This window comes from Haplochromis burtoni, unplaced genomic scaffold, assembly GCF_018398535.1.
Source record: "Haplochromis burtoni strain Fernald_Lab_line unplaced genomic scaffold, NCSU_Asbu1 Contig_481, whole genome shotgun sequence".
Lineage (NCBI taxonomy): Eukaryota > Metazoa > Chordata > Actinopteri > Cichliformes > Cichlidae > Haplochromis > Haplochromis burtoni.
The window spans coordinates 46,657-69,447 of record NW_024582842.1 but is presented as its reverse complement, the minus strand read 5'-3'; the positions used below and the strand labels follow the sequence as shown (position 1 = coordinate 69,447).

At 38.2% G+C, this 22,791-nt stretch overlaps 5 protein-coding genes across 5 annotated transcripts in view; 2 read left to right on the top strand and 3 right to left on the bottom strand.

Annotated features, from left to right (window-relative positions):
• The window catches only part of slc34a2a (solute carrier family 34 member 2a), a 14,743-nt gene extending 12,025 nt beyond the window's left edge, over positions 1 to 2,718 (bottom strand). Inside the window, exons 1-4 of the mRNA XM_042213789.1 lie at positions 2,391 to 2,718; positions 2,216 to 2,285; positions 1,213 to 1,276; positions 1,012 to 1,122 (exon numbers count right to left, since the gene is read on the bottom strand). Coding sequence (XP_042069723.1) covers positions 1,012 to 1,122; positions 1,213 to 1,276; positions 2,216 to 2,239 — 199 coding nt within the window. The 5' untranslated portion in view covers positions 2,240 to 2,285; positions 2,391 to 2,718. The remainder of the gene's footprint in view (positions 1 to 1,011; positions 1,123 to 1,212; positions 1,277 to 2,215; positions 2,286 to 2,390) is intronic.
• A 2,759-nt stretch (positions 2,719 to 5,477) lies between these two features.
• On the top strand, positions 5,478 to 9,914 carry LOC102309596 (OCIA domain-containing protein 1). The gene is made up of 8 exons (XM_005946684.3): positions 5,478 to 5,691; positions 5,917 to 6,001; positions 6,104 to 6,157; positions 7,136 to 7,183; positions 7,331 to 7,460; positions 7,551 to 7,717; positions 8,967 to 9,128; positions 9,735 to 9,914. Exons 1-8 carry the CDS (start codon positions 5,638 to 5,640, stop codon positions 9,770 to 9,772), a joined length of 738 nt encoding a protein of 245 aa, XP_005946746.1. The 5' UTR covers positions 5,478 to 5,637; the 3' UTR covers positions 9,773 to 9,914.
• A 1,082-nt stretch (positions 9,915 to 10,996) lies between these two features.
• Positions 10,997 to 12,454, bottom strand: rhbdd2 (rhomboid domain containing 2). The gene has a single exon (XM_005946683.3). It carries the CDS (start codon positions 12,151 to 12,153, stop codon positions 11,149 to 11,151), a length of 1,005 nt encoding a protein of 334 aa, XP_005946745.1. The 5' UTR covers positions 12,154 to 12,454; the 3' UTR covers positions 10,997 to 11,148.
• Positions 12,455 to 13,467: 1,013 nt separating this feature from the next.
• chic2 (cysteine-rich hydrophobic domain 2) lies at positions 13,468 to 18,300 on the top strand. The gene is made up of 6 exons (XM_005946685.3): positions 13,468 to 13,807; positions 15,036 to 15,090; positions 15,301 to 15,456; positions 15,602 to 15,658; positions 15,738 to 15,797; positions 16,932 to 18,300. Exons 1-6 carry the CDS (start codon positions 13,674 to 13,676, stop codon positions 16,980 to 16,982), a joined length of 513 nt encoding a protein of 170 aa, XP_005946747.1. The 5' UTR covers positions 13,468 to 13,673; the 3' UTR covers positions 16,983 to 18,300.
• A 1,771-nt stretch (positions 18,301 to 20,071) lies between these two features.
• The window catches only part of LOC106632336, a 14,472-nt gene continuing 11,752 nt past the window's right edge, over positions 20,072 to 22,791 (bottom strand). Inside the window, exons 5-6 of the mRNA XM_042213791.1 lie at positions 20,630 to 20,728; positions 20,072 to 20,468 (exon numbers count right to left, since the gene is read on the bottom strand). Of these exons, the coding sequence (XP_042069725.1) occupies positions 20,299 to 20,468; positions 20,630 to 20,728 (269 nt within the window). The 3' untranslated portion in view covers positions 20,072 to 20,298. The remainder of the gene's footprint in view (positions 20,469 to 20,629; positions 20,729 to 22,791) is intronic.

Below are 22,791 nucleotides of genomic sequence, written 5' to 3'. Positions count from 1 at the left end.
CCCCCCCCTCTTCTTTATTGTAAGCTCTATAGTCCAGTGGCGCTGGATTCAAAGAGGAGGGTAACAACTAAGTGAATATAGTAATTCATGTATATTTTTTAGTGCTGTCAGCGTTAATCTCGTGGGGCTGCACGGCGTTAATGCGTTAACGACCTAACCACGCTAACACATTGACGCCGTGCAGCCCCACGCAGTAACTCGCTAACGGAGATTTGCCACGTTAATGCGGTTATGGCGTTAACGTCATTTTAACAAGACTAGCGCTGACAGCACTAATAATTTTATATACTAGTAGTATTATGTTCTATAATTTTAGAGTTCATCTTAACCTCTATTGCAGTCAAAGCAAATTTACCTAATTTATCTTATCTGAACAGGACGTTTGTTCACTGCTATCACTAACACTACCATTTATTACTGGTACACTGTTCAAGTAATCAGATCAATGTTTGAACTTCTTAAAATGAGGTAATGATGATCCAGAAGCAAACTAGAGTTTGTATTAATGTTTTAAAACATGAAAACCTTTTATGTCTTATTCTTTTAGTTTTATACAGATCAACACTTAAAGCTGTTTTTAACTAAATATTTACAAAATCATCAAACTTACAGACAAACTCGAAATATGAAACAGGTGTTTGCAAAAGCATTTACACCTTTAATAGGACACACTGAATATTAACACACTGAAAATTAATATGGTGTACATGAGGAAAAACTCCTAAACACATAAACTTATTGGGGGGGGTGTTTCACTTTGTTTAAAAATCAAATATAAAAGCTTCTCAGTGACTATTTTAATTATCACTGTAACAAACAGTAACTCTTTAACTGCAGGACTTTGTGTTTTACTGCAGCTCTTTATGGTGTAATGTACAGGTAATGTTCTTAATCACTAGGCCTGATTTGTAAATGCAATAGTTATTAACAATGTGCACATCTTATCAGGACTGTCTTATCACAGTCCTTGATGAGACATTGCTTGTACTATTAGAAACAACGAGTCTACACCTGACCACGGGACACCCGCGTCCTTCAGTTCTGGCAGGTCCCATGGATCTGTCTCCTCCGGCTCATCCACGATCAGAGCCGCAGTGGAATGTGCAGGGCTCGCTTTGATTTCTATAAACATGAGAAAAAAGACCATTTTTGTCCTGCTGCACACACACATGTAATTCTGATTAAATCAATCAGTAGCTTTTCCTTACACACCTTTACTTTTATATCCATTTTTCTCATCTTTGTCTTCCTTACATTTGTTTTTTGTAGCCATTTGCTGAAAAAAAAAATCAGGTTCATTTTTACTCATTTAGTTTTAGTCATTCTCAAACTATTCTTAAGCATAAATAATACTTAAATTATACCAATGCTATTGTAATATTTAGATAACACAAAGAAAAAACACCATATTATACATAAACTGTAAAGTAGCTTGCTGTTATCCCTAAATGCAGCAAGCTTTTACACAGAATGATGCATTGCTATGTAAAATTTCCTCTATTTTTGCTGCAATTTGTTAGAGTGATGATTGCCGTTAACTAACAATGCAGCAAACTAAGCATAGATACAGAAAACCTCATTCAGCTGTATCGGCTCCTCGCTTTTAAACTAATTTTCTCTAGCAGGTATTGGCTTCAGGAATAACACACACACACACACACACACACACACACACACACACACACACACACACACACACACACACACACACATCTTGTCTCATGCCATGTATTGATACATGTATTGATCTTTGTGTCACATTTGTCTAAGCTGTGCCCTGTTTTCTATCATTACTTGTTCATAAGAGGATTACTGCACAGCTAATATTGAACGTCAGTTTTAGTTTTCACATGCTGGGCTTCAGTGGACCACATCCAATCATTTTCAGACTTAATTTCAGTGTTTTCTGTTCTGAATTCCAGCTCAGTAACAATAAACGTGTTTTTTTTCCCACATGAATTAAGAGCCACATGCATACATAGCAGTATGTATGTTAAAACATATTTTAAGAATTTATAAATAAATATAATTTAAAAATCTCCACACATCCTCGTGTTACCATACAAATATTGCAGTTCATGAACTCTTGACCCATACTGATTCTCCCAATCCATCATATAATTTTATTAACTTAAATACTCCAGTTTTGCATTCAGTTTTCAGTTAACAGCAGCAAAAATAATTAGAAGATTGACTGAGACATGTCTGTCCTCACCTGTGGCGGGTGTAGTGTGTCCATCCTTCCCGTGCACTTTTTACTTCAGCCTCCGGTTTAAAAATGCTGCCTTTGTGCAGATAAAAAAAATGTGATGTGCAGTGTTCACATCACTGGGAACACTTCCGTCACGATGATAAGAAGAACACACCTTCCAAACTTTGATTATTCTTACCTGACTCGGCTTTAATCTTTCTGCCAGTGGTGTTGCAATCCAACTCACATTGTACCTGATAAGTCTCAGGCTGGTGGCGTCAGCTTTCAACTGCACCTCCACACCTGCTGCTAAACTTACCCTACCGATGTACTTTGTACATTTTGCACGCAAAACTCATAATCAGTTCTGTTTGCATGTCCCGTTTGAAAGTATGATCATCCATTTAAAGCATGAACTCTTAAAGCAAAAACTCTGTGCTTAATTTAGCTGTTAAAAAAATAATTCTTCGTTGCATGTCTCATGCACAGCTCTCAGAGTGAGGATATCTCCAGCTGGTGGACCCTGAGATTAACATGGGAAAGAGGTGACAGACACAATGGATGCCCTGACAAAGATTTATTTATACCACACAGGGCAGTGGGGTGTGATCATTGACTGTATTGGGGATGGGGTGGGTCTATAATGTCATACAAGTCCAACTTGAGTGTATTTTTAGAGCATTTTTGGATAGAAATTATTGATTTTCCTAATCCAGCTACCCATTGGTCAATATTTCAAACTGCCAGTGAATTAAGTTTAGCTCCATAAAACTCTTCATAACAAACAAAAAAAGTCAATCTGCGCCAGAGTGATGCACTAAATCTCCATGGTAGCTGCGCCAGCATGGGAACCCAGAATCCACTGCTCTAGTGCACAACAAGCCCCTGTGGGACATTTCCATGTATCCTTCCCATCTGACCAAATGCTCTGTTGCTAATTTATTAGGTTCAGCTTGTCAATGTGGATGCACATGAAATAAATATGAACTCATAATTTTCCATTTTAAAGAAGTGCTAGTTTGATTTTTTTGAAGCACTTTCAACAAATACTGAACACCTTAACTTTCATAAAGGAATTCTGTGTAAGAGGACTGCTTTAGTAGACATAATTGATTTTAGATAGATTAACCAAGCAAATGTGTAACTGTTTTTTTTTTTTTTTTTTTTTTTTTTTTTTTTTTTTTTTTTTTTTTTTTTGGGGGGGGGGGGGGGTGAAATGGGGGTAGTTAATATGAATCCAAAAAACAAACCAAAGTGCCACAGTTAACTCGGCAAGTAATTTGTACCTATACCACAGCTTAGAGCTACTTGGGTGGCCCAGTTATGTAACAGTGTGGTTAGCTCAAGTAACTCTGCAGTGACCTAATGAAACCGTTGCCAGTATTGATTGTCCCAGAAGCCACGCTGTGCCCCTCTGCAACCCAGTGCACTGAGGTGCCCGTCTGGTTGTCCCAAAAGCCCACAAATTACAACTCCCCAGCTACAGTTCTAATTGGCTGATTATGCCTTAGCATTCCAGTTTGGCCTTACCCCTAAACAGGAGCACCTCCATCGCACACCAACACAGTTAAGGCACATATACCCTTTAGCCTTGCATCTCCTGCCGTGCAGTAAAACCAAATGGAAGATAACTAAGGTGACAAAGGATACAACTGACATTGTCTTTTAGTTTTCTTTTACTTTTATTGATTGTGGTCTCTCTTCTGCTGTACTTATTTTAAACATGCTTAGAATAAAAAGATTCACAGGCTTGATCTTCTCCTTAATAGAAGCATTAAAAGACCTTTGATGCATATATGTGCCTCTACATGGCATGTCCTTCTGAAAACCAAGTAAACAATTATGTTTTAGTTGAACTTCTTTTGTGATGTCCCGCCTATTTGGAGATGAAAGAGGCCGCCCAAACACATGAGATATCATTGGAAAAGCCAGGATGTTCTCTTTTGAACACAACGGGGCTTATTATGGTAGCTCAAATATGTCCAAAGACATAGAACAAAAACAATTGTCCATTAAAGAGGACATAAATTAATAGGCTGGTTCTCAGGAGGATGTGAGGCAAAGTCTTTTTCAGTTTACAAGTGCAACAGCATCATCTAGGCACTATACCATGATATTACAGCACTGCACAATTTGGCTCTTATCACCCATTTGTGGCCCTGTATATTATTTTTAATGAAAATCAAGTTGCCATTAATGGTTCCTAAACTGATACATCACTAACGAAGTACAGAAAAATTAGTTGTGCAACTCTGGAAAGTATTTTGCTGTCTGTAAAGTCTAAATAATCAGCACAACATGGACAAAATTATAGTAAAATGTAATGGGTTATTCAATTGAAATATTACGTAGCATGCATAATGTATATTATAAAACTTGCAGTATTGTAAAATGTAATATGATGAGGCATATATGATTATGTGACAAACTGTGCAAACATCTTGAGTCACCCCTCATTTTGCTTTCTAGCAGCCAGACTTTCCTGTCATGTTTTTAAAATGTTCTTGAGAAATGCTTCTTCAGTTTTATCAAGGTCTTTTAAAAGACAATGGCTGCTTTTTTGTTTATATTAAATCAAAGTACTTGCACCTGGCTATTTTCACAGGAATACTTTTTGTTTCTTAAGTCACTTAATACTGACCTATGAATGATTTGTTCATGAAAAGGCTGTGCAATTTAAGAGATGGAACAGTGTTGTGTCTACACATAACAGACAACTTAGCAAAGAACCCTTTTTAAATTGTATCTTCAGCTACTTTATTACTAGTAGTCTGATTACTACTTTATTACTAGTAATCAGACTACTAGTAATAAAGTAGAGTCATAGAGTCTTTAGCCGTCTATAACCGACTCTATGACAAATGTCCAAGATTACACTATTTGACAGGCAAGAAACTATTGTTCTAATAATTCTCATTAGTATCGGATCTCTTTGGGCGTGTGGCTCTAAAAAAAAATATTCTTACCAGCAAACCAATAGCCACACAATAAGGCAGTTATGATTATGAAAACAATTAAATAGTTTGCATAATATGAAGATGTGAACCGGAAGGTGACAGAAAATAGTTCACCTTCACTAGAGGGAGCGGGTTGACAACATTGGTACCGCTTTAACAGCCTTTTTTTTTCCAAAATAAAAGACCCAGTTGAGAGCGCTTTCTGATGTTTTAAAGTAATACAATTGCAACGATGTTTATTTTTTATTATTTGGAATCATGTTCATGGGAGATTACATTCCAGCAGTAAAACTGAGATTAACAGGCTTTCTTTTCTCCTTTTTTGTTAGCTAAACAAATGCAACTTTCCTTTAACTTCCGGGTTAATGTCAACGCTATCTGTAGCAATGACATTGTACCAAACTCTAGACAAGTCAGTACGCCGAGTGGCTTATACTATGTTAGTTCACATGCTTTGAGGTGTCAGGAAGCTTGGACATTATCGTCAGTATGTCGTCCTCCACTACAGGTTTCCCGGGCGAGCGGCAGCACCAACCGGCGCAGGTAAAACATGGAGATAAACACGCACTAATTTAGATGCTAACACGTTAGCTTACGGTAGCTGGCAGTGACTTTGGATGAACTGCACGCGCAGTTTTATGGAGAGGGGTGTGTGCTTTGTTGCCCTCCGTTTTAATTTCAGTAATTTGAAGATGGATACGTTTGCATGGATTTCTATGACTTCTAGCGGCTGTTAACTAACAGTAAGGTGTTTGCGTTAACCTGCAGACGCCGCTGAACATTGACTACATCCCCACAGAAGAAGAGAGGAGAGTGTTGAGAGAGTGCAACCAGGAGAGCTTTTTTTACAGGTGTAAGTTTCCCGTGCACGCCAGCTTGATGGTTTAGGATGTGAAAATGTTGTTTGTTGTGACTCCGTCGTGTTTACACTGACATCATTATGATTTCTCCACAGCGGTGCCCTTCTCTGTGATCAGCATGGCTATTACCCAAGCCCTAGTGACCAGAGGTAATGTTGTTCATACTGTGGAGCAGGGGTGTCAAACTCATTTTACACAGTGGGCCACATTCAGAGCAATCCAATCTGGTTTTCAATAGGACAGATCAGTCAAACGTATTACAAAGTGTTCCTCTTTCTTTCACTCTGAAGACGTAAGAGAAGTCTTATGAGAACAATTTATAAAGAAAATATGTGGGAGTGAATCAGCGTGTCACTTTGGTCTTAAATGTTTAGAAAGAAATGTAACTTTGTTTTTTATTTTACAGATAAATTTGATCGAATTTTACCAGAAAACATTGATTTCTAAAAAACATAGTGAAAAACTTGAACTTCTGCTAATTAATGGAGTATTAACAATAATTTAAAAAAAAATCTATAATTATAGATACTTTACTAATTCCACACTGTGTAAATTCCCTTGTTACAAGGGTCAGAAAGAAAAAGTAAATTAGACATTATATTTATACACAAGTATTTTTAGATGGTGTTTTTTCTGTGTCTACATTGTACACTCTGACTGCTGTTGGGATGAAGGACTTGCGATAGTGCTCGTTCCTACACAGTGTCTGTAACAGTCTACTGCTGAAGGACCTGCTCAGGGCATCCACAGTCTCATGCAGGGGGTAAGAGACTGTGGATGTGGACCATGCTAATGTCCATAATGAACATTAGCATGGTTAACATCCTGCTCTCACCCACCTCCTCTATGGAGTCTTGGGGACTGGCAAGGACAGAGCTGTTGATGGGTTGCTGATATTTCTGTTTGTAAGATGGCTCTAAAACTGACAGAAAGCACAGTGAAATGTTGAAATTTATGCTCTCCTTTGTAATTTTCACATTTTCTAAAGCATCCAGAGGGACGAGATCATTCTGGCCCCAGGGCCATGTGTTTAACATCCCTGCTGTACTGGAATCGGCACAATATCAGTTAAATGAACATTGTCACATGTTGATACTCAAGTTGACATGAATGTGTTAAATTTGCAGGGGCTCTGTCTGCATCTCCAAGATTTGGATCTTTACCCAAAGTTGCCTGTAAGTTTATAAGTGTTAAATATGTGGGATACACACATACACACACTTGCCCTGTATTTACTGAGTAGAATAAGAAAAACCTCTCTGTTAAACTCAGTTTGTGTTGTTTTCTCATTTCTTTTTTTTTGACTGTGTTTGACCCTACAGTTGCTGGTTTCTGTGGCTACCTGGCTGGAAAACTGTCATATATGAAAACATGTCAGGAAAAATTCAAGAGGCTGGAGAACTCTCCTCTTGGCGAGATTATCAGACAGAAGTCAGGCCTGCCTCCACTGAAGTGAGTATCACATACACTTAATTAAATGCTGGCCTGTTGAGATTAACTGTCAGCAGCATTGCCTTTAGCATTTTGTCCCCTTCTTTACAGATCCCAGGGTCCTCAGTCAGAGTTGGGTGACCCAGACTCTCAGTCTTTTGAACCCATATTCCAGCCTGCAGAAGCCTCGAGCCACACCTACAGCAAAGATTATGGATATGGCTACAGTCCAGACCCACCAGCACAGATGGACAGAGGAGATGACTTTACTGCTCCAGGTATTCCAAACGGGCAATATGTGGGTTATTCACAATTGAGTTCTCCACAGTAGCTCACCAAAAGAAAGTCCTGGGGCCAAAGCTTCCTGTTCTCTTTTTTTGCAAGGAGTTTGCGGCTCCCACTAGCCGTCTTCAGTTAATTTTCCACGAGTGTTAATATTGTATTGATAAAGTGCTCTCTGAATTTTGCTTGCAGCAAGAATAGAAAAGTGCTACCAGTGAAAAGGAAAGACCTTTTCTATCCTTTTCACTTGTTACAGTTAGGTGGTCATCAAAGTCCAGCATTTACTAGTTTTTCTTGTTCGGCATACATCTGAAATTACTTTTTTTTAAAAACAAAACAAAACAAGAGTTGGTTGCACAAATTTGAATTTACTTTGGATGTTCTCTAATCCACACAGGCTCAAAAATAGATGCACATATCTCCCTTGATATTTTGTTATATGTCCCTTAGCAAGTTGCACCTTAGCCATATGCTTCTGGTAGTCATCAACAAGCTTCTGGCATAGTGCTGGCTGAATTTCTTGGTTAATTTAAATCTGTTGATTTTGTGGTACAGGTCTGACTTTTTAAGAATACTCCAAAAATTTTTAATAGACTTTAAGGTCTAAGCTTTCTGAAGGCAACTCCAGCTTAATAGCAACCTGCTTTATCTATAGCAAAGTCAGTTTTAAAGTACTGAGATCATTGTCCTGTTTGAACACTCAGTTGTGTCCAAGTTTCAATCGTTCGTCTGCTGATTTTAGGTGAATTTGAAGAATTAGGAAGTAGCTGCGTCCAGATGAACAAAATCAACTTTTTTGAGATTTCAGATTTCCTTACGTGGATTATTGAGCATGCATTAAGACGTGGCCCTTCTTCATTATTCTTTCCACTTTGTATAATGTACCACTGGCACCAAAACAGCTGCAGATCATAAACTACCACCCCCATGCTTGATGATACAGTGTTCTTGGGTTTAAAAGTCTCCCCTTCACACCTCCAAACATACCTCTTTGCAAAATACTATTTTTAATTTTTAATCCTCTCATTCTAAAAAGTAATCAGTGTATAAAGCATCAAACTACTTTTTTGCAATTGTTATATTGTAACTTGTATTCTTACTGAGATTAAACATGTAAGTTGCAAAAGGTGTCCACTGAATTCACAGACTGAGTTAATTTAATCATCCAAACATTTCAACAAAACTTTCCAGTAGAAATGAACTTTTTTTTTTTTTAAATCCCATCTTTTGCCCTGTAAATTTCAGTCCAGTCATATGTGGAAGAGGAGGAGCCCAAGAGGAAGTCTATCCTCTATGAGGACCTGAGGCTCAAAAACAGAGAGAACTATGAGGTCACACTCACTCAGAAAGCTGACGCATTGCTCAAAACACCACCTGCAAAAGAGCCAGAAAGACCCAAGAAAGATGGTAGGTGGTTACTGCTAAGGCATATATAGAACTTGATATATACTTTTTTTTCCCCTTCCTTGGCCAAACTAGATGGAAGATAACCAACATTATAGAACTTTATGTTTGTGTCTCTAAAGTGGTGTCTTACAGAGGTTCAAAGTTAGCTGTTAAAGGAGTTGCTTCATAGTCTATAATTCTGACAATGTCTGTAAGTTAGCATTAAATGACACAATAATTAAATTATAGCAACAGCTGAGAGAAAAAAAAATCTTATAGAATTCAAGGAAGTAAAATGTACAAAACCAAATGTCTGGAAGTCCATCAAAGAAGAAAACCTTATTTAGTCGTGGCAGCAGAATCTTATTCCTGTGATGCGCCTGCATCTATATCGTGAACAAGCAGAGGAGCAACTGGCATGGAAACAAATAGTAGGGAGGGAGAAATTTGACCTCATTACTGCCTTTTATTATAATTCAAGATGCAGTGTGGATTGCACCTTACAGGAGGACTAGGATAATTTCCTTAAAAAATGGTGGTGGATAGATAGAGGTCAATTTGCAAGTACAGCCTGTCTTTTAAGTAATTTGTAAAATAATTTGCATTTCTCCTTCTGTCTCTGCACAGTGAAGAAGAACATCTATGGAGACGCTTGGGAGGAATGAGTCCTTTGGTGAAAATAAGATGTGATCAGTATTCGAGTGTCACTGATTGTACAGGACACGGGCTTTTCAGTGGTCACTTTTCATGATGTACAAGATTATGATAATTTTGTCTTTTAAGTATTAATAAAACCAAACAGTTTCAGGTCTTGGTGCTCTGTGTTTTCACACTAATGTGACTTTATCAAAAAATTTTCTATTAACTAGGATAAAGGCAAAGGTTCAAAACAAAAAACCCTGGAGGTGCATTTGACTTGTTTGAACTTGCATCCAGAGTTTAAGACGCTTTCCTAACCTGCAGTTGTTACAATGATTTAAGCACTGTCGTAATTGCATCATGTTTAATACCATGGTGCAAGTACAACAGGGAGTTTAATAGTGAAAGAGAAACTTCTGTTTTACTCATCACAGAGGCCTTTAATTTAGGCGTAAATATGACAATTTAACTTGCAGAGAAATGGACCAAAACCACCAAGGAAACCACTCTCTAAACCTAATCAGTGAAATTTGTTTGGACTGTTTGTCTAGATGCAACACAGAAAGTGGAGTACATCCTGCTGACACCAAATTCAGATAATCAGAGAAAAAAAGAAAAATAGAAAGATACAATTTTTAGCAATTTTACTAGATCACCAACTAGCGTAAGGATTACGCAGCAGCTCCCATAAATTAATAGCACTGGCATAAAAATCATATTTGGTGTTATTTGGTTATTCCACCAGTATGTGCAAACATTTTAATCAAAATATATTTAATGCTAAAATATAGTTATCCATGAATTTTCAAATGTACTTTTACAAAAACTGGTAAAGCACATTATTGCTTTCTTGATGCCAAATTGCAATTATTTACATGCATTTCTTACCAGGAACATAAATAGTTGAATTTGGTGGTCTAATAAAATAAGTTTTTTAATACTACCATAAAAAGATTGGAATATTTTAAGAAATACTGGGAAAACATGACTGCTCCAACAACACTGCACACTGGTTATTAGTTATACTTGATTGTCATTTTTCTTAAGGGTTGACCATGCAGTTAATACAGCCCTATTAGGGTCTGTATTAACTGCATGGTCTGTATTGTTACTTCTGTGCATCAATTCTGGTTTCCAATTTGTAAGAAAGGGATTAGAAGGTTTTTATTTAATTTTTAATTAGTAGGAATAAAAATATAGAAAATTGGAATTTTTAAAAATGACAAGTCACCAGAAATATTTGAACTTTCAAAAAAAAAAAACTACAATTAATTATACAAGCAGGCAGAAACAATCAGTGCTGAGATGCTGCAGGATCTTATAGATGATAAAAACTGAGTAGCTTTTATAGGATAAGCCTTCATAAGTGGATCGTTGCCAAGGCAAACTCATCTGAAAACATCTACTCTTGTAACAGTGATCCTCCGCTCTTATGGCCATGGCTATGACCATGACTGTGACCGTGGCCATGGCTGTGACTGTGGTTGCAGCTGTGGTCGAAACTCTGTGGTGAAAAGTGTCCAGAGCTGTGTCCTGCAACATGTCCATGAAGACTAAGAGGTGGTGTGGGACTCGCCTGGTGTGGCCAGCCTTCATAAGTCATGGCAGCAGTGTTGGCAGTGGGTAATGGAGCATAAGCTTGCACTGGGTAAGACCCAGGTGTGGGATTGATCTGTGGAAGCAAGGTCTTCTTCCTGTCCTCAGAGGAAGCTGGGATGAACATATCACCACTGATGGTCCTGAACAGCCTAAAAGGCAACAACTTCTCCAGAACTCCAGCCTTGGCCTCAGACATGTCCAGAAAAGAGACCCATCCTTTACCATACATCACCCCAACCAGGATGGCAATCACATTACAGGGCAGCACACAGTAAGGGACCAGAGCAGTGGTGATGACAAGGAACACCCAAGGAAGGGCCATAGTGGGAAAACTCACTCCACATAGAAAGGCTTTAGTCATCTTTGTGTGCATGGTAGTTATAGCCACAGAGGCAAGAGTGACGGGAACCAAACCCTCAGTGTGACCCTGGAAGCCGTCCTCCTGCAGGAGATCCATGAAGCTGTAAAACAAGCCTATGATCGAGGACAGCAGGAGGAACAGAAAGAGGAAACGGACCGTCCCCACACCTTTCTCCAAGCTCCCGCTGAGAAACACCAAAGTTGTGATGTTCAGAAGAAGCTGAGCAAAGGTTCGGTGGTAAAAGGGAAACATCAGGATGCAGTATAGGTGTCCGTTTTGAAAAACACTTGCGCCGATGCTGAAGATGCCTTGTTTTAAGCTCAAACATGTTTGGATTGCAAATAAAACACACGATATGATGCTCACTGTGACAATCCCGCTGGTGAAAGCTGGAACAATATCTTTGATAATTTTGCAGATCATCTTAATATGCTCAGTGAGAGCCATTTTATCATCCAACTCAGGATATCCACGATTAATGAGCTAAATAGAAGTTGAGCAAGACTTGCTGAACTGCTTCATCGATGTCTTCACTTCCTAAAGAGGAAGAAGTGCCATTTCCGGGATGTTTCGAGCCGAAGGCTTCTGTAACCTTCTCAGGATGTTTCCTTTTTGATGGATAAAAATGGCGTGCAGTCTGTGATGCAATATATCGATAAAAAACACACCAAATTAACTTACTGTACAAACATCTAGCTAGGTATGAATCAGGGCGGCTAGCATGGGTAATAAGAAAACTTCTCGGTAAAACTTTCAAAATAAGTTTCCCTCTAATTTATTTTAGTAAAAACATGTATGTTCTAAGATTTAACCAACGACTATCAAGTCATATTTTGAAAAAGACTTTGCTCAGCTTCCGGTTTTAACTGCCCATCCTCTAGCTATCATTCACACCTCTGCGCCTTCTGCTCAAAGTGAAGAGATGCACTTTTTTCTTTACCACAAGTATTTGTACAAGTTTAAGATACTTGAATAATCTTCATATAACAACATACAAGACTCCTAAATAGTTGGGAGATTGAGTATGCATCAAGACACCATATTAGACTGTGAAACACCGACTGAAAAGCTCAATAGTTTATAAAGGTTTTTAAAATGACATAAAACTGCCAGTGATTAAATGCTACAGTCAATAATTATGAAAACTATAAATAATAATAACTCAGTTCAAAGAGCATGAAGGAAACTTAATGCAATACTTCAGTTCTCCCTTTGTTTTACTGAGCAAGTGAGACAAATATTTTTTGCCATTTGAACCTCTCACACGCATCAGTGCGTCAAATTGTGATAACTCAGATTTTTTAAATAAAATGTGCTGTGGAATATCAGTATCACTAGACAGCAGTAAATGTCATTCCACAGATAGATGCCTTCAAAAACATCTATCTATGGAATGACCTGGGATTTTTACAGATATCCATCTTCCTGGGTTAGTACATTGCAGAGAGCTGTAATTGAATACTTGTTTACAAATATTTCTCGAATTAGTTTTACATATTTTATATATTGTTATTTCATATAGTGGCCTTCGTTGTTTAACTGTGAATTGTGCTGTTCTTGGTGTTTTTCTGTACATCTGTACATTCCTCAATTACACCTCTATGAAAAGTGCATCCAAACAAAATGGATTGCTATCATATTTTATTTTATTTTATTTAACAAAAAGTACATATAAAAATTACACGCGACACCAAAGCCTTGTTTTGTGAATCGGCTTGTTAAAAAAAAAAGTCTGAAAAGAAGTCTGTCCCTCTTCCGGTGTCGTACGGTTACTGCGGCGGATGTTGATGTTTTGTTTCAGAGATCTCAGAACGATGTGAAACTGTATCGTCTCCGGGACTGCTCCGATATTTTTGTGGCCGTCTTCCCCGATACTTTTTGTCCTATTTCTCTGTAAGGTTTCGCTGTTTGTCGGCATCGTGTCTCTCCCGGTGTCTGTCCCGGGAAGCGCGAGGCCGAGTCGTGCGATGATGGAGGACTTTGATGAGATCTACGAAGAGGAGGAGGAGGAAGAGGAGGACGAGGACAGGGCCGCGGAAGAACAGCTCCTTAAGTACGCTCCGGACCCGGTAGTGGTGCGAGGGTCCGGTCACGTAACTGTGTAAGGAACTGACAGAGCTCACGGGGGTCTACAAAACAGTTTAACGTTACTGTAAAATGCGGCGGCTAACACAGCTTTCCGTGGGTAACCGGTGGCTAGCTGCGTTAGCTGCCGCTGTCTGGCTTAGCCTAGCTAGTTAGCTTCTAACTTAGCAGCAAGCTAACTAACCGAGAAGTGAATGATCGGGTCTAGCTACAGATAAATTTGACCTTTCTTGATATTTTTTTTATTGTAGCTATTGTCAAGTTGTGACAATGTGTTCCCATCACTGGTTTCATTTTTCTGAAGTTAATTACAGACTTCCAGAGCTGTTTATACCGATCATTACAACACAAGACAGTACTGTGTCCGTAAATAGGTATTCTCACAATTAAAGCTAGTAATAATTAACCTACCATATCTTCAGTAAAGAAATTGTATTCTTAAGTAGTTGACTGTACTGAGAGTAGAGCTTTTTTCCAAACAAGTATACGCTTAACTTGTTTTTTCCGCTTATCTTACCTTGTCTCTTCAAAAAAAAAGGAAGAGTATCAAGCGTACAAATACTAAGAATAAAGACGGGAAAGGGATAAAGGTTGCAGTTTGTTAAAGTTTTGTGCCTTGAATGGATAAATATACCTCCGTATTTCAGCCAATTTACATTTGTGGATTTAAAAGTTGGGTTTTTGGTTGTTGTTTTTTTATATGTCCAGTTCAGTTGGGTGGAAATGAGCTTACAGTTGAGTTAAGATAAGATAAGATAAGATAACCTTTATTAGTCCCACACGTGGGAAATTTGTTACCTCCAAACATAAATCTGTGTCCTTACTGTTTTTGGGAGTTTAACCTACTGGTACTGTTTCTTTAATTTAACAGTGCCTCACATTCATTCTCACAGTGTTTTACACTACGCTGCTCTTTGCGTTGAATATTAGATTTGTTTGTGTAATTCAAAATTAACAGTGACAGAAGCTAAATAAGCAGGTCTGTGTGATAGTACACAGATGTATGGGATGTTTGAACTGTGTATTATACATTATCTTTGAATGTTTTAGATGAATTATAAAATAATTATTTTTGTTCTGATAAAGTAAATAGCTTCTCTTTGCTGTGGGTCTCAGAAAGATGTTGTGATGTAATTTTTAATTTCTGCACTAAAAGTATATTAAATCTCTAATAGTGGTTCATGTCTGATACAGTTTCATCTTTAATGTTGTAAGTAAAAATGTAATTTTTTACCTACTTTCAGGTTTGGACTCAGTAACAAATTCGAGTCAGAATTTCCTTCAGCACTTACAGGAAAGGTGAGTGTGTTGTTTTTATTGAAAGCAAACCATGACTGTGGGATTTAGATCAGAATCAACGTGTAGTAAATTTAAATTAATTTCTTTCCTCTTTTTTTTTCTTTTTTTTTTTTTGTACGAAATACAGATATTTGATCCACATTTAATGGTGCTAAAAGTGTGAATATACATACTTTTAATAATAAAAGTAATACTGTGTGCTTCCCTTAGGTGGCACCAGAGGAATTCAAAGCCAGTATCAATCGTGTGAACAGCTGCCTAAGAAAGACGCTCCCGGTGAATGTGCGGTGGCTTCTGTGTGGTTGTCTTTGCTGCTGTTGCACACTGGGCTTCAGTTTGTGGCCCGTCATCTGCCTCAGCAAAAGGGTGAGATGCCCATTCACTTCGTCCCACAGTTAGAAAATGTTACGCATTTGTTGCAGCATCACAGTGAACACAACAAAAAATGTTGTGCCCTAAGTTGATATGAGGCCGTTTTTTCACAACAGTATCATCTAATATCTTTTTCCAGACAAGAAGATCTATAGAGAAACTTTTGGAGTGGGAAAACAGCAGACTTTACCACAAGGTAAGCAATGAAGGCATCATTTGAAATGTGTGGGTTGATGAAACTTATCTAATCTTCTATAATCACTGTTTCTGTGTAGTTGTGTTTGCATTGGAGACTAAGCAAAAGGAAGTGTGAAACCAACAACATGATGGAATATGTAAGTATTAGCTCTTTTCAGTGGTGCAATTATCCCAGTACAGTTAATGAAAGTATACTAGGTGTTACACCCACTACCAGATTGCGTTAAAAAGCTGCTGTTTTAACTCAAAAGGTACTATTTTAGATGATAAATTGTGCCGAGGGTTGGTTTGTGGTTGTTCATGTAGTTACAGGTTTATCGCTGCACCATGGAAAAGTATCATATCTCCAACCTTTTTGAGCGCAGATGTTAAGAAGTTATTGTATCTGCAGTGTATGCTTGCATGACTTTGATCGATTAGTGTAGCGCATAGTGGCTCAGTTAGTCCAAAAGAAAGGGGTAAAAAAAATATTACAAATTAGTTTAACCTACTAGTATTAGCGTTTCTTATTACTAACATTAGCAATTTTGTGTCATGGTGTCTGGGCTTTTATATACAGATGTTGTTTATCCAGCCAGCTTTCAGCTACTTCATCCGATTCTGTGCCAGTTTAATTGTGTTTAGAAGAGGCTGACATGCTCCTCTAAATATAAACGCAGCATATTGATTCTTGTAAAGATACACAAAATGTAATATTCTGTGGTTGTTATCTGTTAATATATCTGGCTTCCTCATAATGCTAACACAATAGCCATTTATCCATCAGCCAGTTCCTCTTTTTCATAGTTTTGCGTATAGCCACGGTCAGCCTGCTTTTTTTGTTTTTTTGTTTTTTTTGTATTTCAGAAAAAGTAACTTTAGCACGATCTGCTTAGTTAAGTTGGTACTCAGAAGTAAACAAATAGGCTTGCACAGGTTTGCATCTGTGACCCAGTTAGATGTGAGATGGTGGCTGCTTTGATATAAACGCTGTGGCCAAACCTCTCCAAGTGAAGTGAGTTTTTTTCCATCAGTACCTACTCGGGTCGGCTCAGCACAGCCTGACATGGTTATTAGGGTTTTTCATTAGATGATAGTACCTGTTACCGGGTACTTTTAAAAGTACCTGTTACACAGAAACAACATCGTGGTGCCCGTGTCTAATGAAAAGCCACAGACAGAGCAGCAGGTACGTGTCAAGTCGATCCAAGGAGGTACTAATTGGGGGGGCTTAAATCTTGTTGAAACATCCCTGACTCACTACTGAGAGCCTTTTGTTCTATTCCCTGCAGGTAATCCTAATAGAATTCCTACCTAAGGTCCCGATCTTCAGACCGGACTAGCCTGACTACAGCTGATCTGAAACTTCTTCTGCTGCCTGCCGCTGTCACAGAATCACGATGGCTGTAAAGTTCCCAAATTATTACAGTTCCTTAAATACTCCAGCATTTATGTTGACATTTATTCTCCCTGTTTTCTCTTGGATCCATTCCCTATAACATATCTACAGCCTTGTTTACAAATCCAGCAGCCCCATACTTTTTTTTGGGGGGGGGGGTGACATCACCATTGAACCTTGGCCAGCTGGGTAAACCTATATCAGCCTATGGGATGTGAGGGGAGAACCAGCCGTGGACAATTTTCTTGATCTTTGGAACTATACCTGGAGACTAGACTCTCACATTGAGTTCTGGAAGCCACGACTGGAAATTTGTCATTTTTATGTTTCCTAACCGAAGCACATGGCACAGACAGACCATGATTAAAAAATATATCAATCAATAAAACACTTTCATATGTTACACCACCAACTTCACCTGCAAAAAGTACACGCCAGTGCATTTGTAACAGTTGGTTTGGTGCTTTCGATTTGTTAAAGGCAGAGGAAGCAACGCAACACTGAACTTCAAAAGAGCCTTCATCCAAATCGACGCTGTAGCGGAACGTGGGGGTCCTGCGGGAACATGTTGGGCCAGTGGCAAAAACAGCTGAACTCAGTGTCACTATTCAAATGCCAGGCATCCTCTTGCCTCTTTTCACGTCACTTCACTGTGCATCAACCTAACCCAGTGACAATCACACACTTTGACTGTACTGTATGAATGGGTCTTTATGCTACACAGGCTACGTGGAACAGTTTGTTTTAAACGTGTGTCCAGGTGGTGGGCTGACTCTTGAAGAGACGGCCACCGGTGTTAAAGAAAAGCTTTTTTTTTTTTCTTCTTCTTCTTCTTTGTTTTTATTATTTGAAGGTTTGTTTTCTGTTTTGTTGAAAGAAAAGACGGACAATGCTTGCAAAACTTTTGTGTGTCAAACATAAGCAAAAAAAATAACCAAAATTGGACAAATCAAACAGAGGATACTCTTCTTTGGTAATGGAAAAAAAATACTTCAATCTTTTAGTTTAAGTAATTTATAAATGTGAGCGTGCATTGATGAAATAAGCATCTTTTGTGTAACTGCAAAGGAATGCCTTGGTTGTTTTATTTCTCTCTGGGGTCTTGTGTTGTGACTAAAGCACACAATCGCTTTGTACATAAGAGAGGCCAAGTAAAGGTGTTGATTATCTGCTGACCTTGGCTTACTCGTGTCTAAAGGATGTGGATGTGTACAAGGCAGATATTCTGTTTTAGATGTAAACTTACTCGAGATGAGCATAAAGAATAAGAGTTCACCTTGTGAGGTGTTATGTGGTACAAGTGATCTGTGTCATGAAGCAGGATTTGGGCGTTCAATATAGTATGGGGAAACTCAAACAATCAACAAGGAAATGAAGCAAGTCTAATATGTGTAAAGAAGTTTTCAGCCCTACTCTGTTCTATGAGGCGTTTTTGTCTTCCAGTTTGAACCAGTTGTTTTCAGAAAAAAAGCTCAGACTCTACACAGTCTGCTAATATGTAAACATGCCGCTCTTTCCAGCAGAAGTTAGTGAACACCAGTAACAGACCTCAAAGGGAAGTAACAAAATGCACTCCGTATAGTAGTAAAGTGTGTCTAATTTGATTGCAGTTTTTCCAAAGACTTCTATAGAACCTGAACTCTTTTTTTGTTTGTTTTTTGGGGTTTTTTTTTTAATCACAACTGAGTGCAAGTATTGGCTCTTCCACATTGGCTTCATTTTTTTTCAGGTCTTGGAGCCATGTCCATTTTTTTATATCATCTATAGTTATCAGCTAGCCTGACAAGCAAGGGGCATTTATAGGCCATATTTAGCAGAAAGAACTGCTAAATAATAGGCAGTTATTATTTTTCGCATAAATCCATTAAAAGCAACCTAAAAAGGTTTGAGTGCCGCAAACATGGTTAAAAGGTCTTTTGGAGCCTGCCTCAGGTGGTCACATGAGGAGCTGCAGCCGGTGGCAGTTCGATGTTAGCAGGATTTTTCAACCCCAGAGAAGTCCACTTTGTTATAAAATGTTGATTATGAAGCCTTGTTTCTGAGTGAGTTATTTAGCCTGTAATCCTACTTCATGATGGTTACTTCAACAAATGTTTCCATGTCACAGATCAAAACGTGAAGCACATCACAAATCTTGCATATGTTTGACATTGACAAAGAGAGGAACAGATGGAAATCTGAAAGAAGGCCTTTTTGAGTAGATTGTATAATTGTCTTTCCCTGCTCCACACACCTTTGTGAAAGCATAAGAAGACTATGAGGTTATGTATGTCAAGAATTTGAGCTAAGCCACTTAGTTTTTGTTCACTGAGGTCTGGTGATTGCATGGATCACACTCAGGGGATTGCACTAGATTTTGAAAAGCCCTAAAATGTAGCAAAATCTCACTGTTACACCAGGGTGTCGCATATAGTACACGCGTCACACGTTACTTTGAGTAATTGCTAAACGATGCATTTAAAGATTTGGAAATATCCCTGAGAAAAAAAAGAATAACCTTTATAACATTTCTGTGGTCTTCCTATTTAGAAAGTGAAGGAAGCACATACACCAACAAAAAACAGATTTAGCCTTTTTATGTTAAAAGACCCAAATTCACTTGATTACTGCTGGTTTGCCTGTCGGTTCATCTGTCACTTTTCTATACTTTGAACTGTTCTGTGTAAAGCGAGGCATAGGGCCGTATGCATATTTGTGGTGTGTGTGCATGATGTTTGCAGAAGCAAATGTTCCGATGTAGATCTGACTGTGATGAAATCCTGCACAAAAAATGAGTCCTTTTTATATAATCTTGAGTGGTCGTATGTGTGCGTGTGTGTCTGAGAGACAGAAAATGTATATACATGACTCATGAGCAGATGTATGTAAAGGAATAAACTTAATTAAACAAAGGTATGGACATTCTTCTCTTCAACTCATTTTTTTATTAACTGCTTCCTTGGCTGCTATTATTTGCTAGATAATAAGCGCTGACAGGCATCTTTGTAAGGTACACCTGTCCACCTGCTCTTTCATTCTAATCAGCCAATCAAATGACAGCAACTCCGTTTATTTAAGCATGAAGACGCAAGATAACCTGCTGAAGCTCAAATCGGAACATCAGAATGGGTAAGACAGTTGATTTGAGTAACATTTAACATAGCATGGATCTAGGGTTTACAGAGAGTGGTCAGACAAAGAGATCAAGTAGGCTTTAGATTTAGAAAATGTGTTAACACCAGAGGTCAGAGAAGAATGGCTTAGTGACATTTATGACTACTTCAGTCTTCCTTGAATAGATCCAGACTACTTTGGACCATGACTAAAATGGTCTTCATTCCACTCTCAGTGAAAAGCTTCTCAAATGGGTTGAAATCATCGGGCGTTATGCTGCTCAAGGTCAGATCAATAGTGTTTGTTCCTGGGCTGAGCGCTGGATCTGGGCAAAACCCTGCAAGAAGACATTTGTAAATAAAGTTCATTCATAAATTTGATTAATCTATGACCTTATCAAACATGGTGGTTACAAAAATATAAAGAGTATAAAGATAATATTAGATTGAAGAAGTAACATTCAGTTTCTAGGTTTTCATATTATATAAAGGTTTATACCTTTTTCTGAATCCATGATAGCAGGTGGTTGTAGGTTCAGACACTCTGCCTGCTTTGTAAACTCTTCCAGCTCAGCAGCAGACACTTTAGTTCTCCTACCTGAGAGACAGAAAAAGTGTTAGCACGGCACCAAGTAAAGAGATTAAAACACAAAGAAACAACTGCTGCTGCTATTTCAGGACCTGGACCACTTGCTCCAATTGAAGGAACCATGATATTGAAGGAGAATTTGTGGCCATGAGCACATGAGCAAGGCCACCTCTGAATGGCTTTCAAAATCTGTTCATGCTTGAAAATCCAATCCAGTGCGGCTGTATTGAATGGACTCTACATAGTAGAGTTTTGAAAAATTCTTCCACAGCGATGTGAAAGACTCATTGCTAATCATTGCAAATGCTTGATTTCAGTTCTTGCTAACCAGTTATTAGGTTTAGGGACAATTTCCTTTTCACACAGTGCCATGTAAAGGAAATATTCCTTTAAGAACTGTGTTTTCTATTTGCTTGGGTTATCTTTGTCTAATCTAAAAATATATTTGATGATCTGAAATATCTAAGTGTGACTAATATATAAAATAGAGAGAAACCAGGAAGGGTGCAAATACATTCTCACAGCACTGCACATTTTTAGATGTTTTATTCTTTAAAAATAAATAAATAAATAAACATTTCTAAATATGCCTTTAACTGGCAAGTGTTATTTGTAACTGGTATTTCAAAGGGCAGTGTTCCAGTTTATCAAGCCGTAGAACAGTGGAAACCACTGTTCAATGATTAGTCATTGTTTTATTTTGGAAATTAGTGGCCGGCGTCTCATAAAAAATACTTAAGTACTTTGACATTACATTATTTAGTTTGTCATTGTTCTTACTCAGGAGATTGAGTTTGCTTGTGGTTCTTCCAACGGTGTCATTTGCGAAGATAACAAGGCAGTCAGGGCAGCCAGTATTCAGCAGGACAGCAGAAGCTTGGAAAGGGAGCTCTGTGGACAGATGACAGATGATGGCCATACTTCATATTCTTTTAGCATTGGTAAGGGTAAAGCTGCACTGTGCAAATACACACCAATCGATATATACTGAAAGTGTTATGGTAATGCTAGGCACAAAGTCTAAATCAAATGTTTGTTCCCTCACTAATACTCACCCAAACTGTTGTTAACCAAAGTCATGTTGGTTTTCAGTGCGAAACACTTGCCCATGCTTTTAAAAGATAAAATTAAAGAGATTTCTAAATTCACATTACTTGAAAACAGTATCAGTTCAGGCAAGGCTTTATCATTATGATTACATTTTTTTGAATGTAGAGATTATTGAACGTATTAGCCTCAGTGGCAGCAGTGGTGTTCATCCAGGCGGACACCACAAGCATCTTCATCAGCATTTTGGATCCAGGTATGCCTGTGCTCGCTGCTATTTGTGTCCATTTTCCCACCAGCTGAAACAGATGTTGTATAATATACAGGGGGATTAAAAAAAGTATTGAAAACATCACCAGATTTCTCAGTACATACATTTCTAAAGGTGCTATTGACATAAAATTCTCACCAAATGTCAGTAACAATCCAGCCAGTCCACACATGCAAAGAAATCAAACTATAGATGTTATGTGTAATAATGATAAATGAAAGAAGGAAAAAGTATTGAACACGCTTACTGAAATTGTATTTAATACTTCATGCAAAAGCTTTTGTTGGTAATGACAACTTCATCGCTCAGGTGTGATTTTGGTTCATTCTTCTACACAAATGGTCTTCAAATTCTGAACGTTCTGTGAGCCCTGCTATGAACTCTAAACTCTATTATATCTATAGATTTTCAATTAAATTCAGGACAGGTGATTGGCTGTCATTCTAGCAGCTTCTTTGGCTTTGTGTTTGGGATCATCATCTTGCTGAAAGGTCCGTCCTCATTTCATCTTCAACATCCTGGTAGATGCTAGCAGAACATTTTTCTATTCATCTTCCTCCATTTATATGAAACATTCCAGTGCCACATGACGAAAAACAGCCCCATACTTTGATGTTCCCAACTCCAAACTTCACTGCTGGTATAGTGTTTTTGGGGTGATATGCAGTGCCTTTTGACCTCCAGACATGGCATGTATTATAGCATCAGTTCAGTTTTGGTCTCTTGTGACGGACCGAGCAGTGAAGGAAACTTA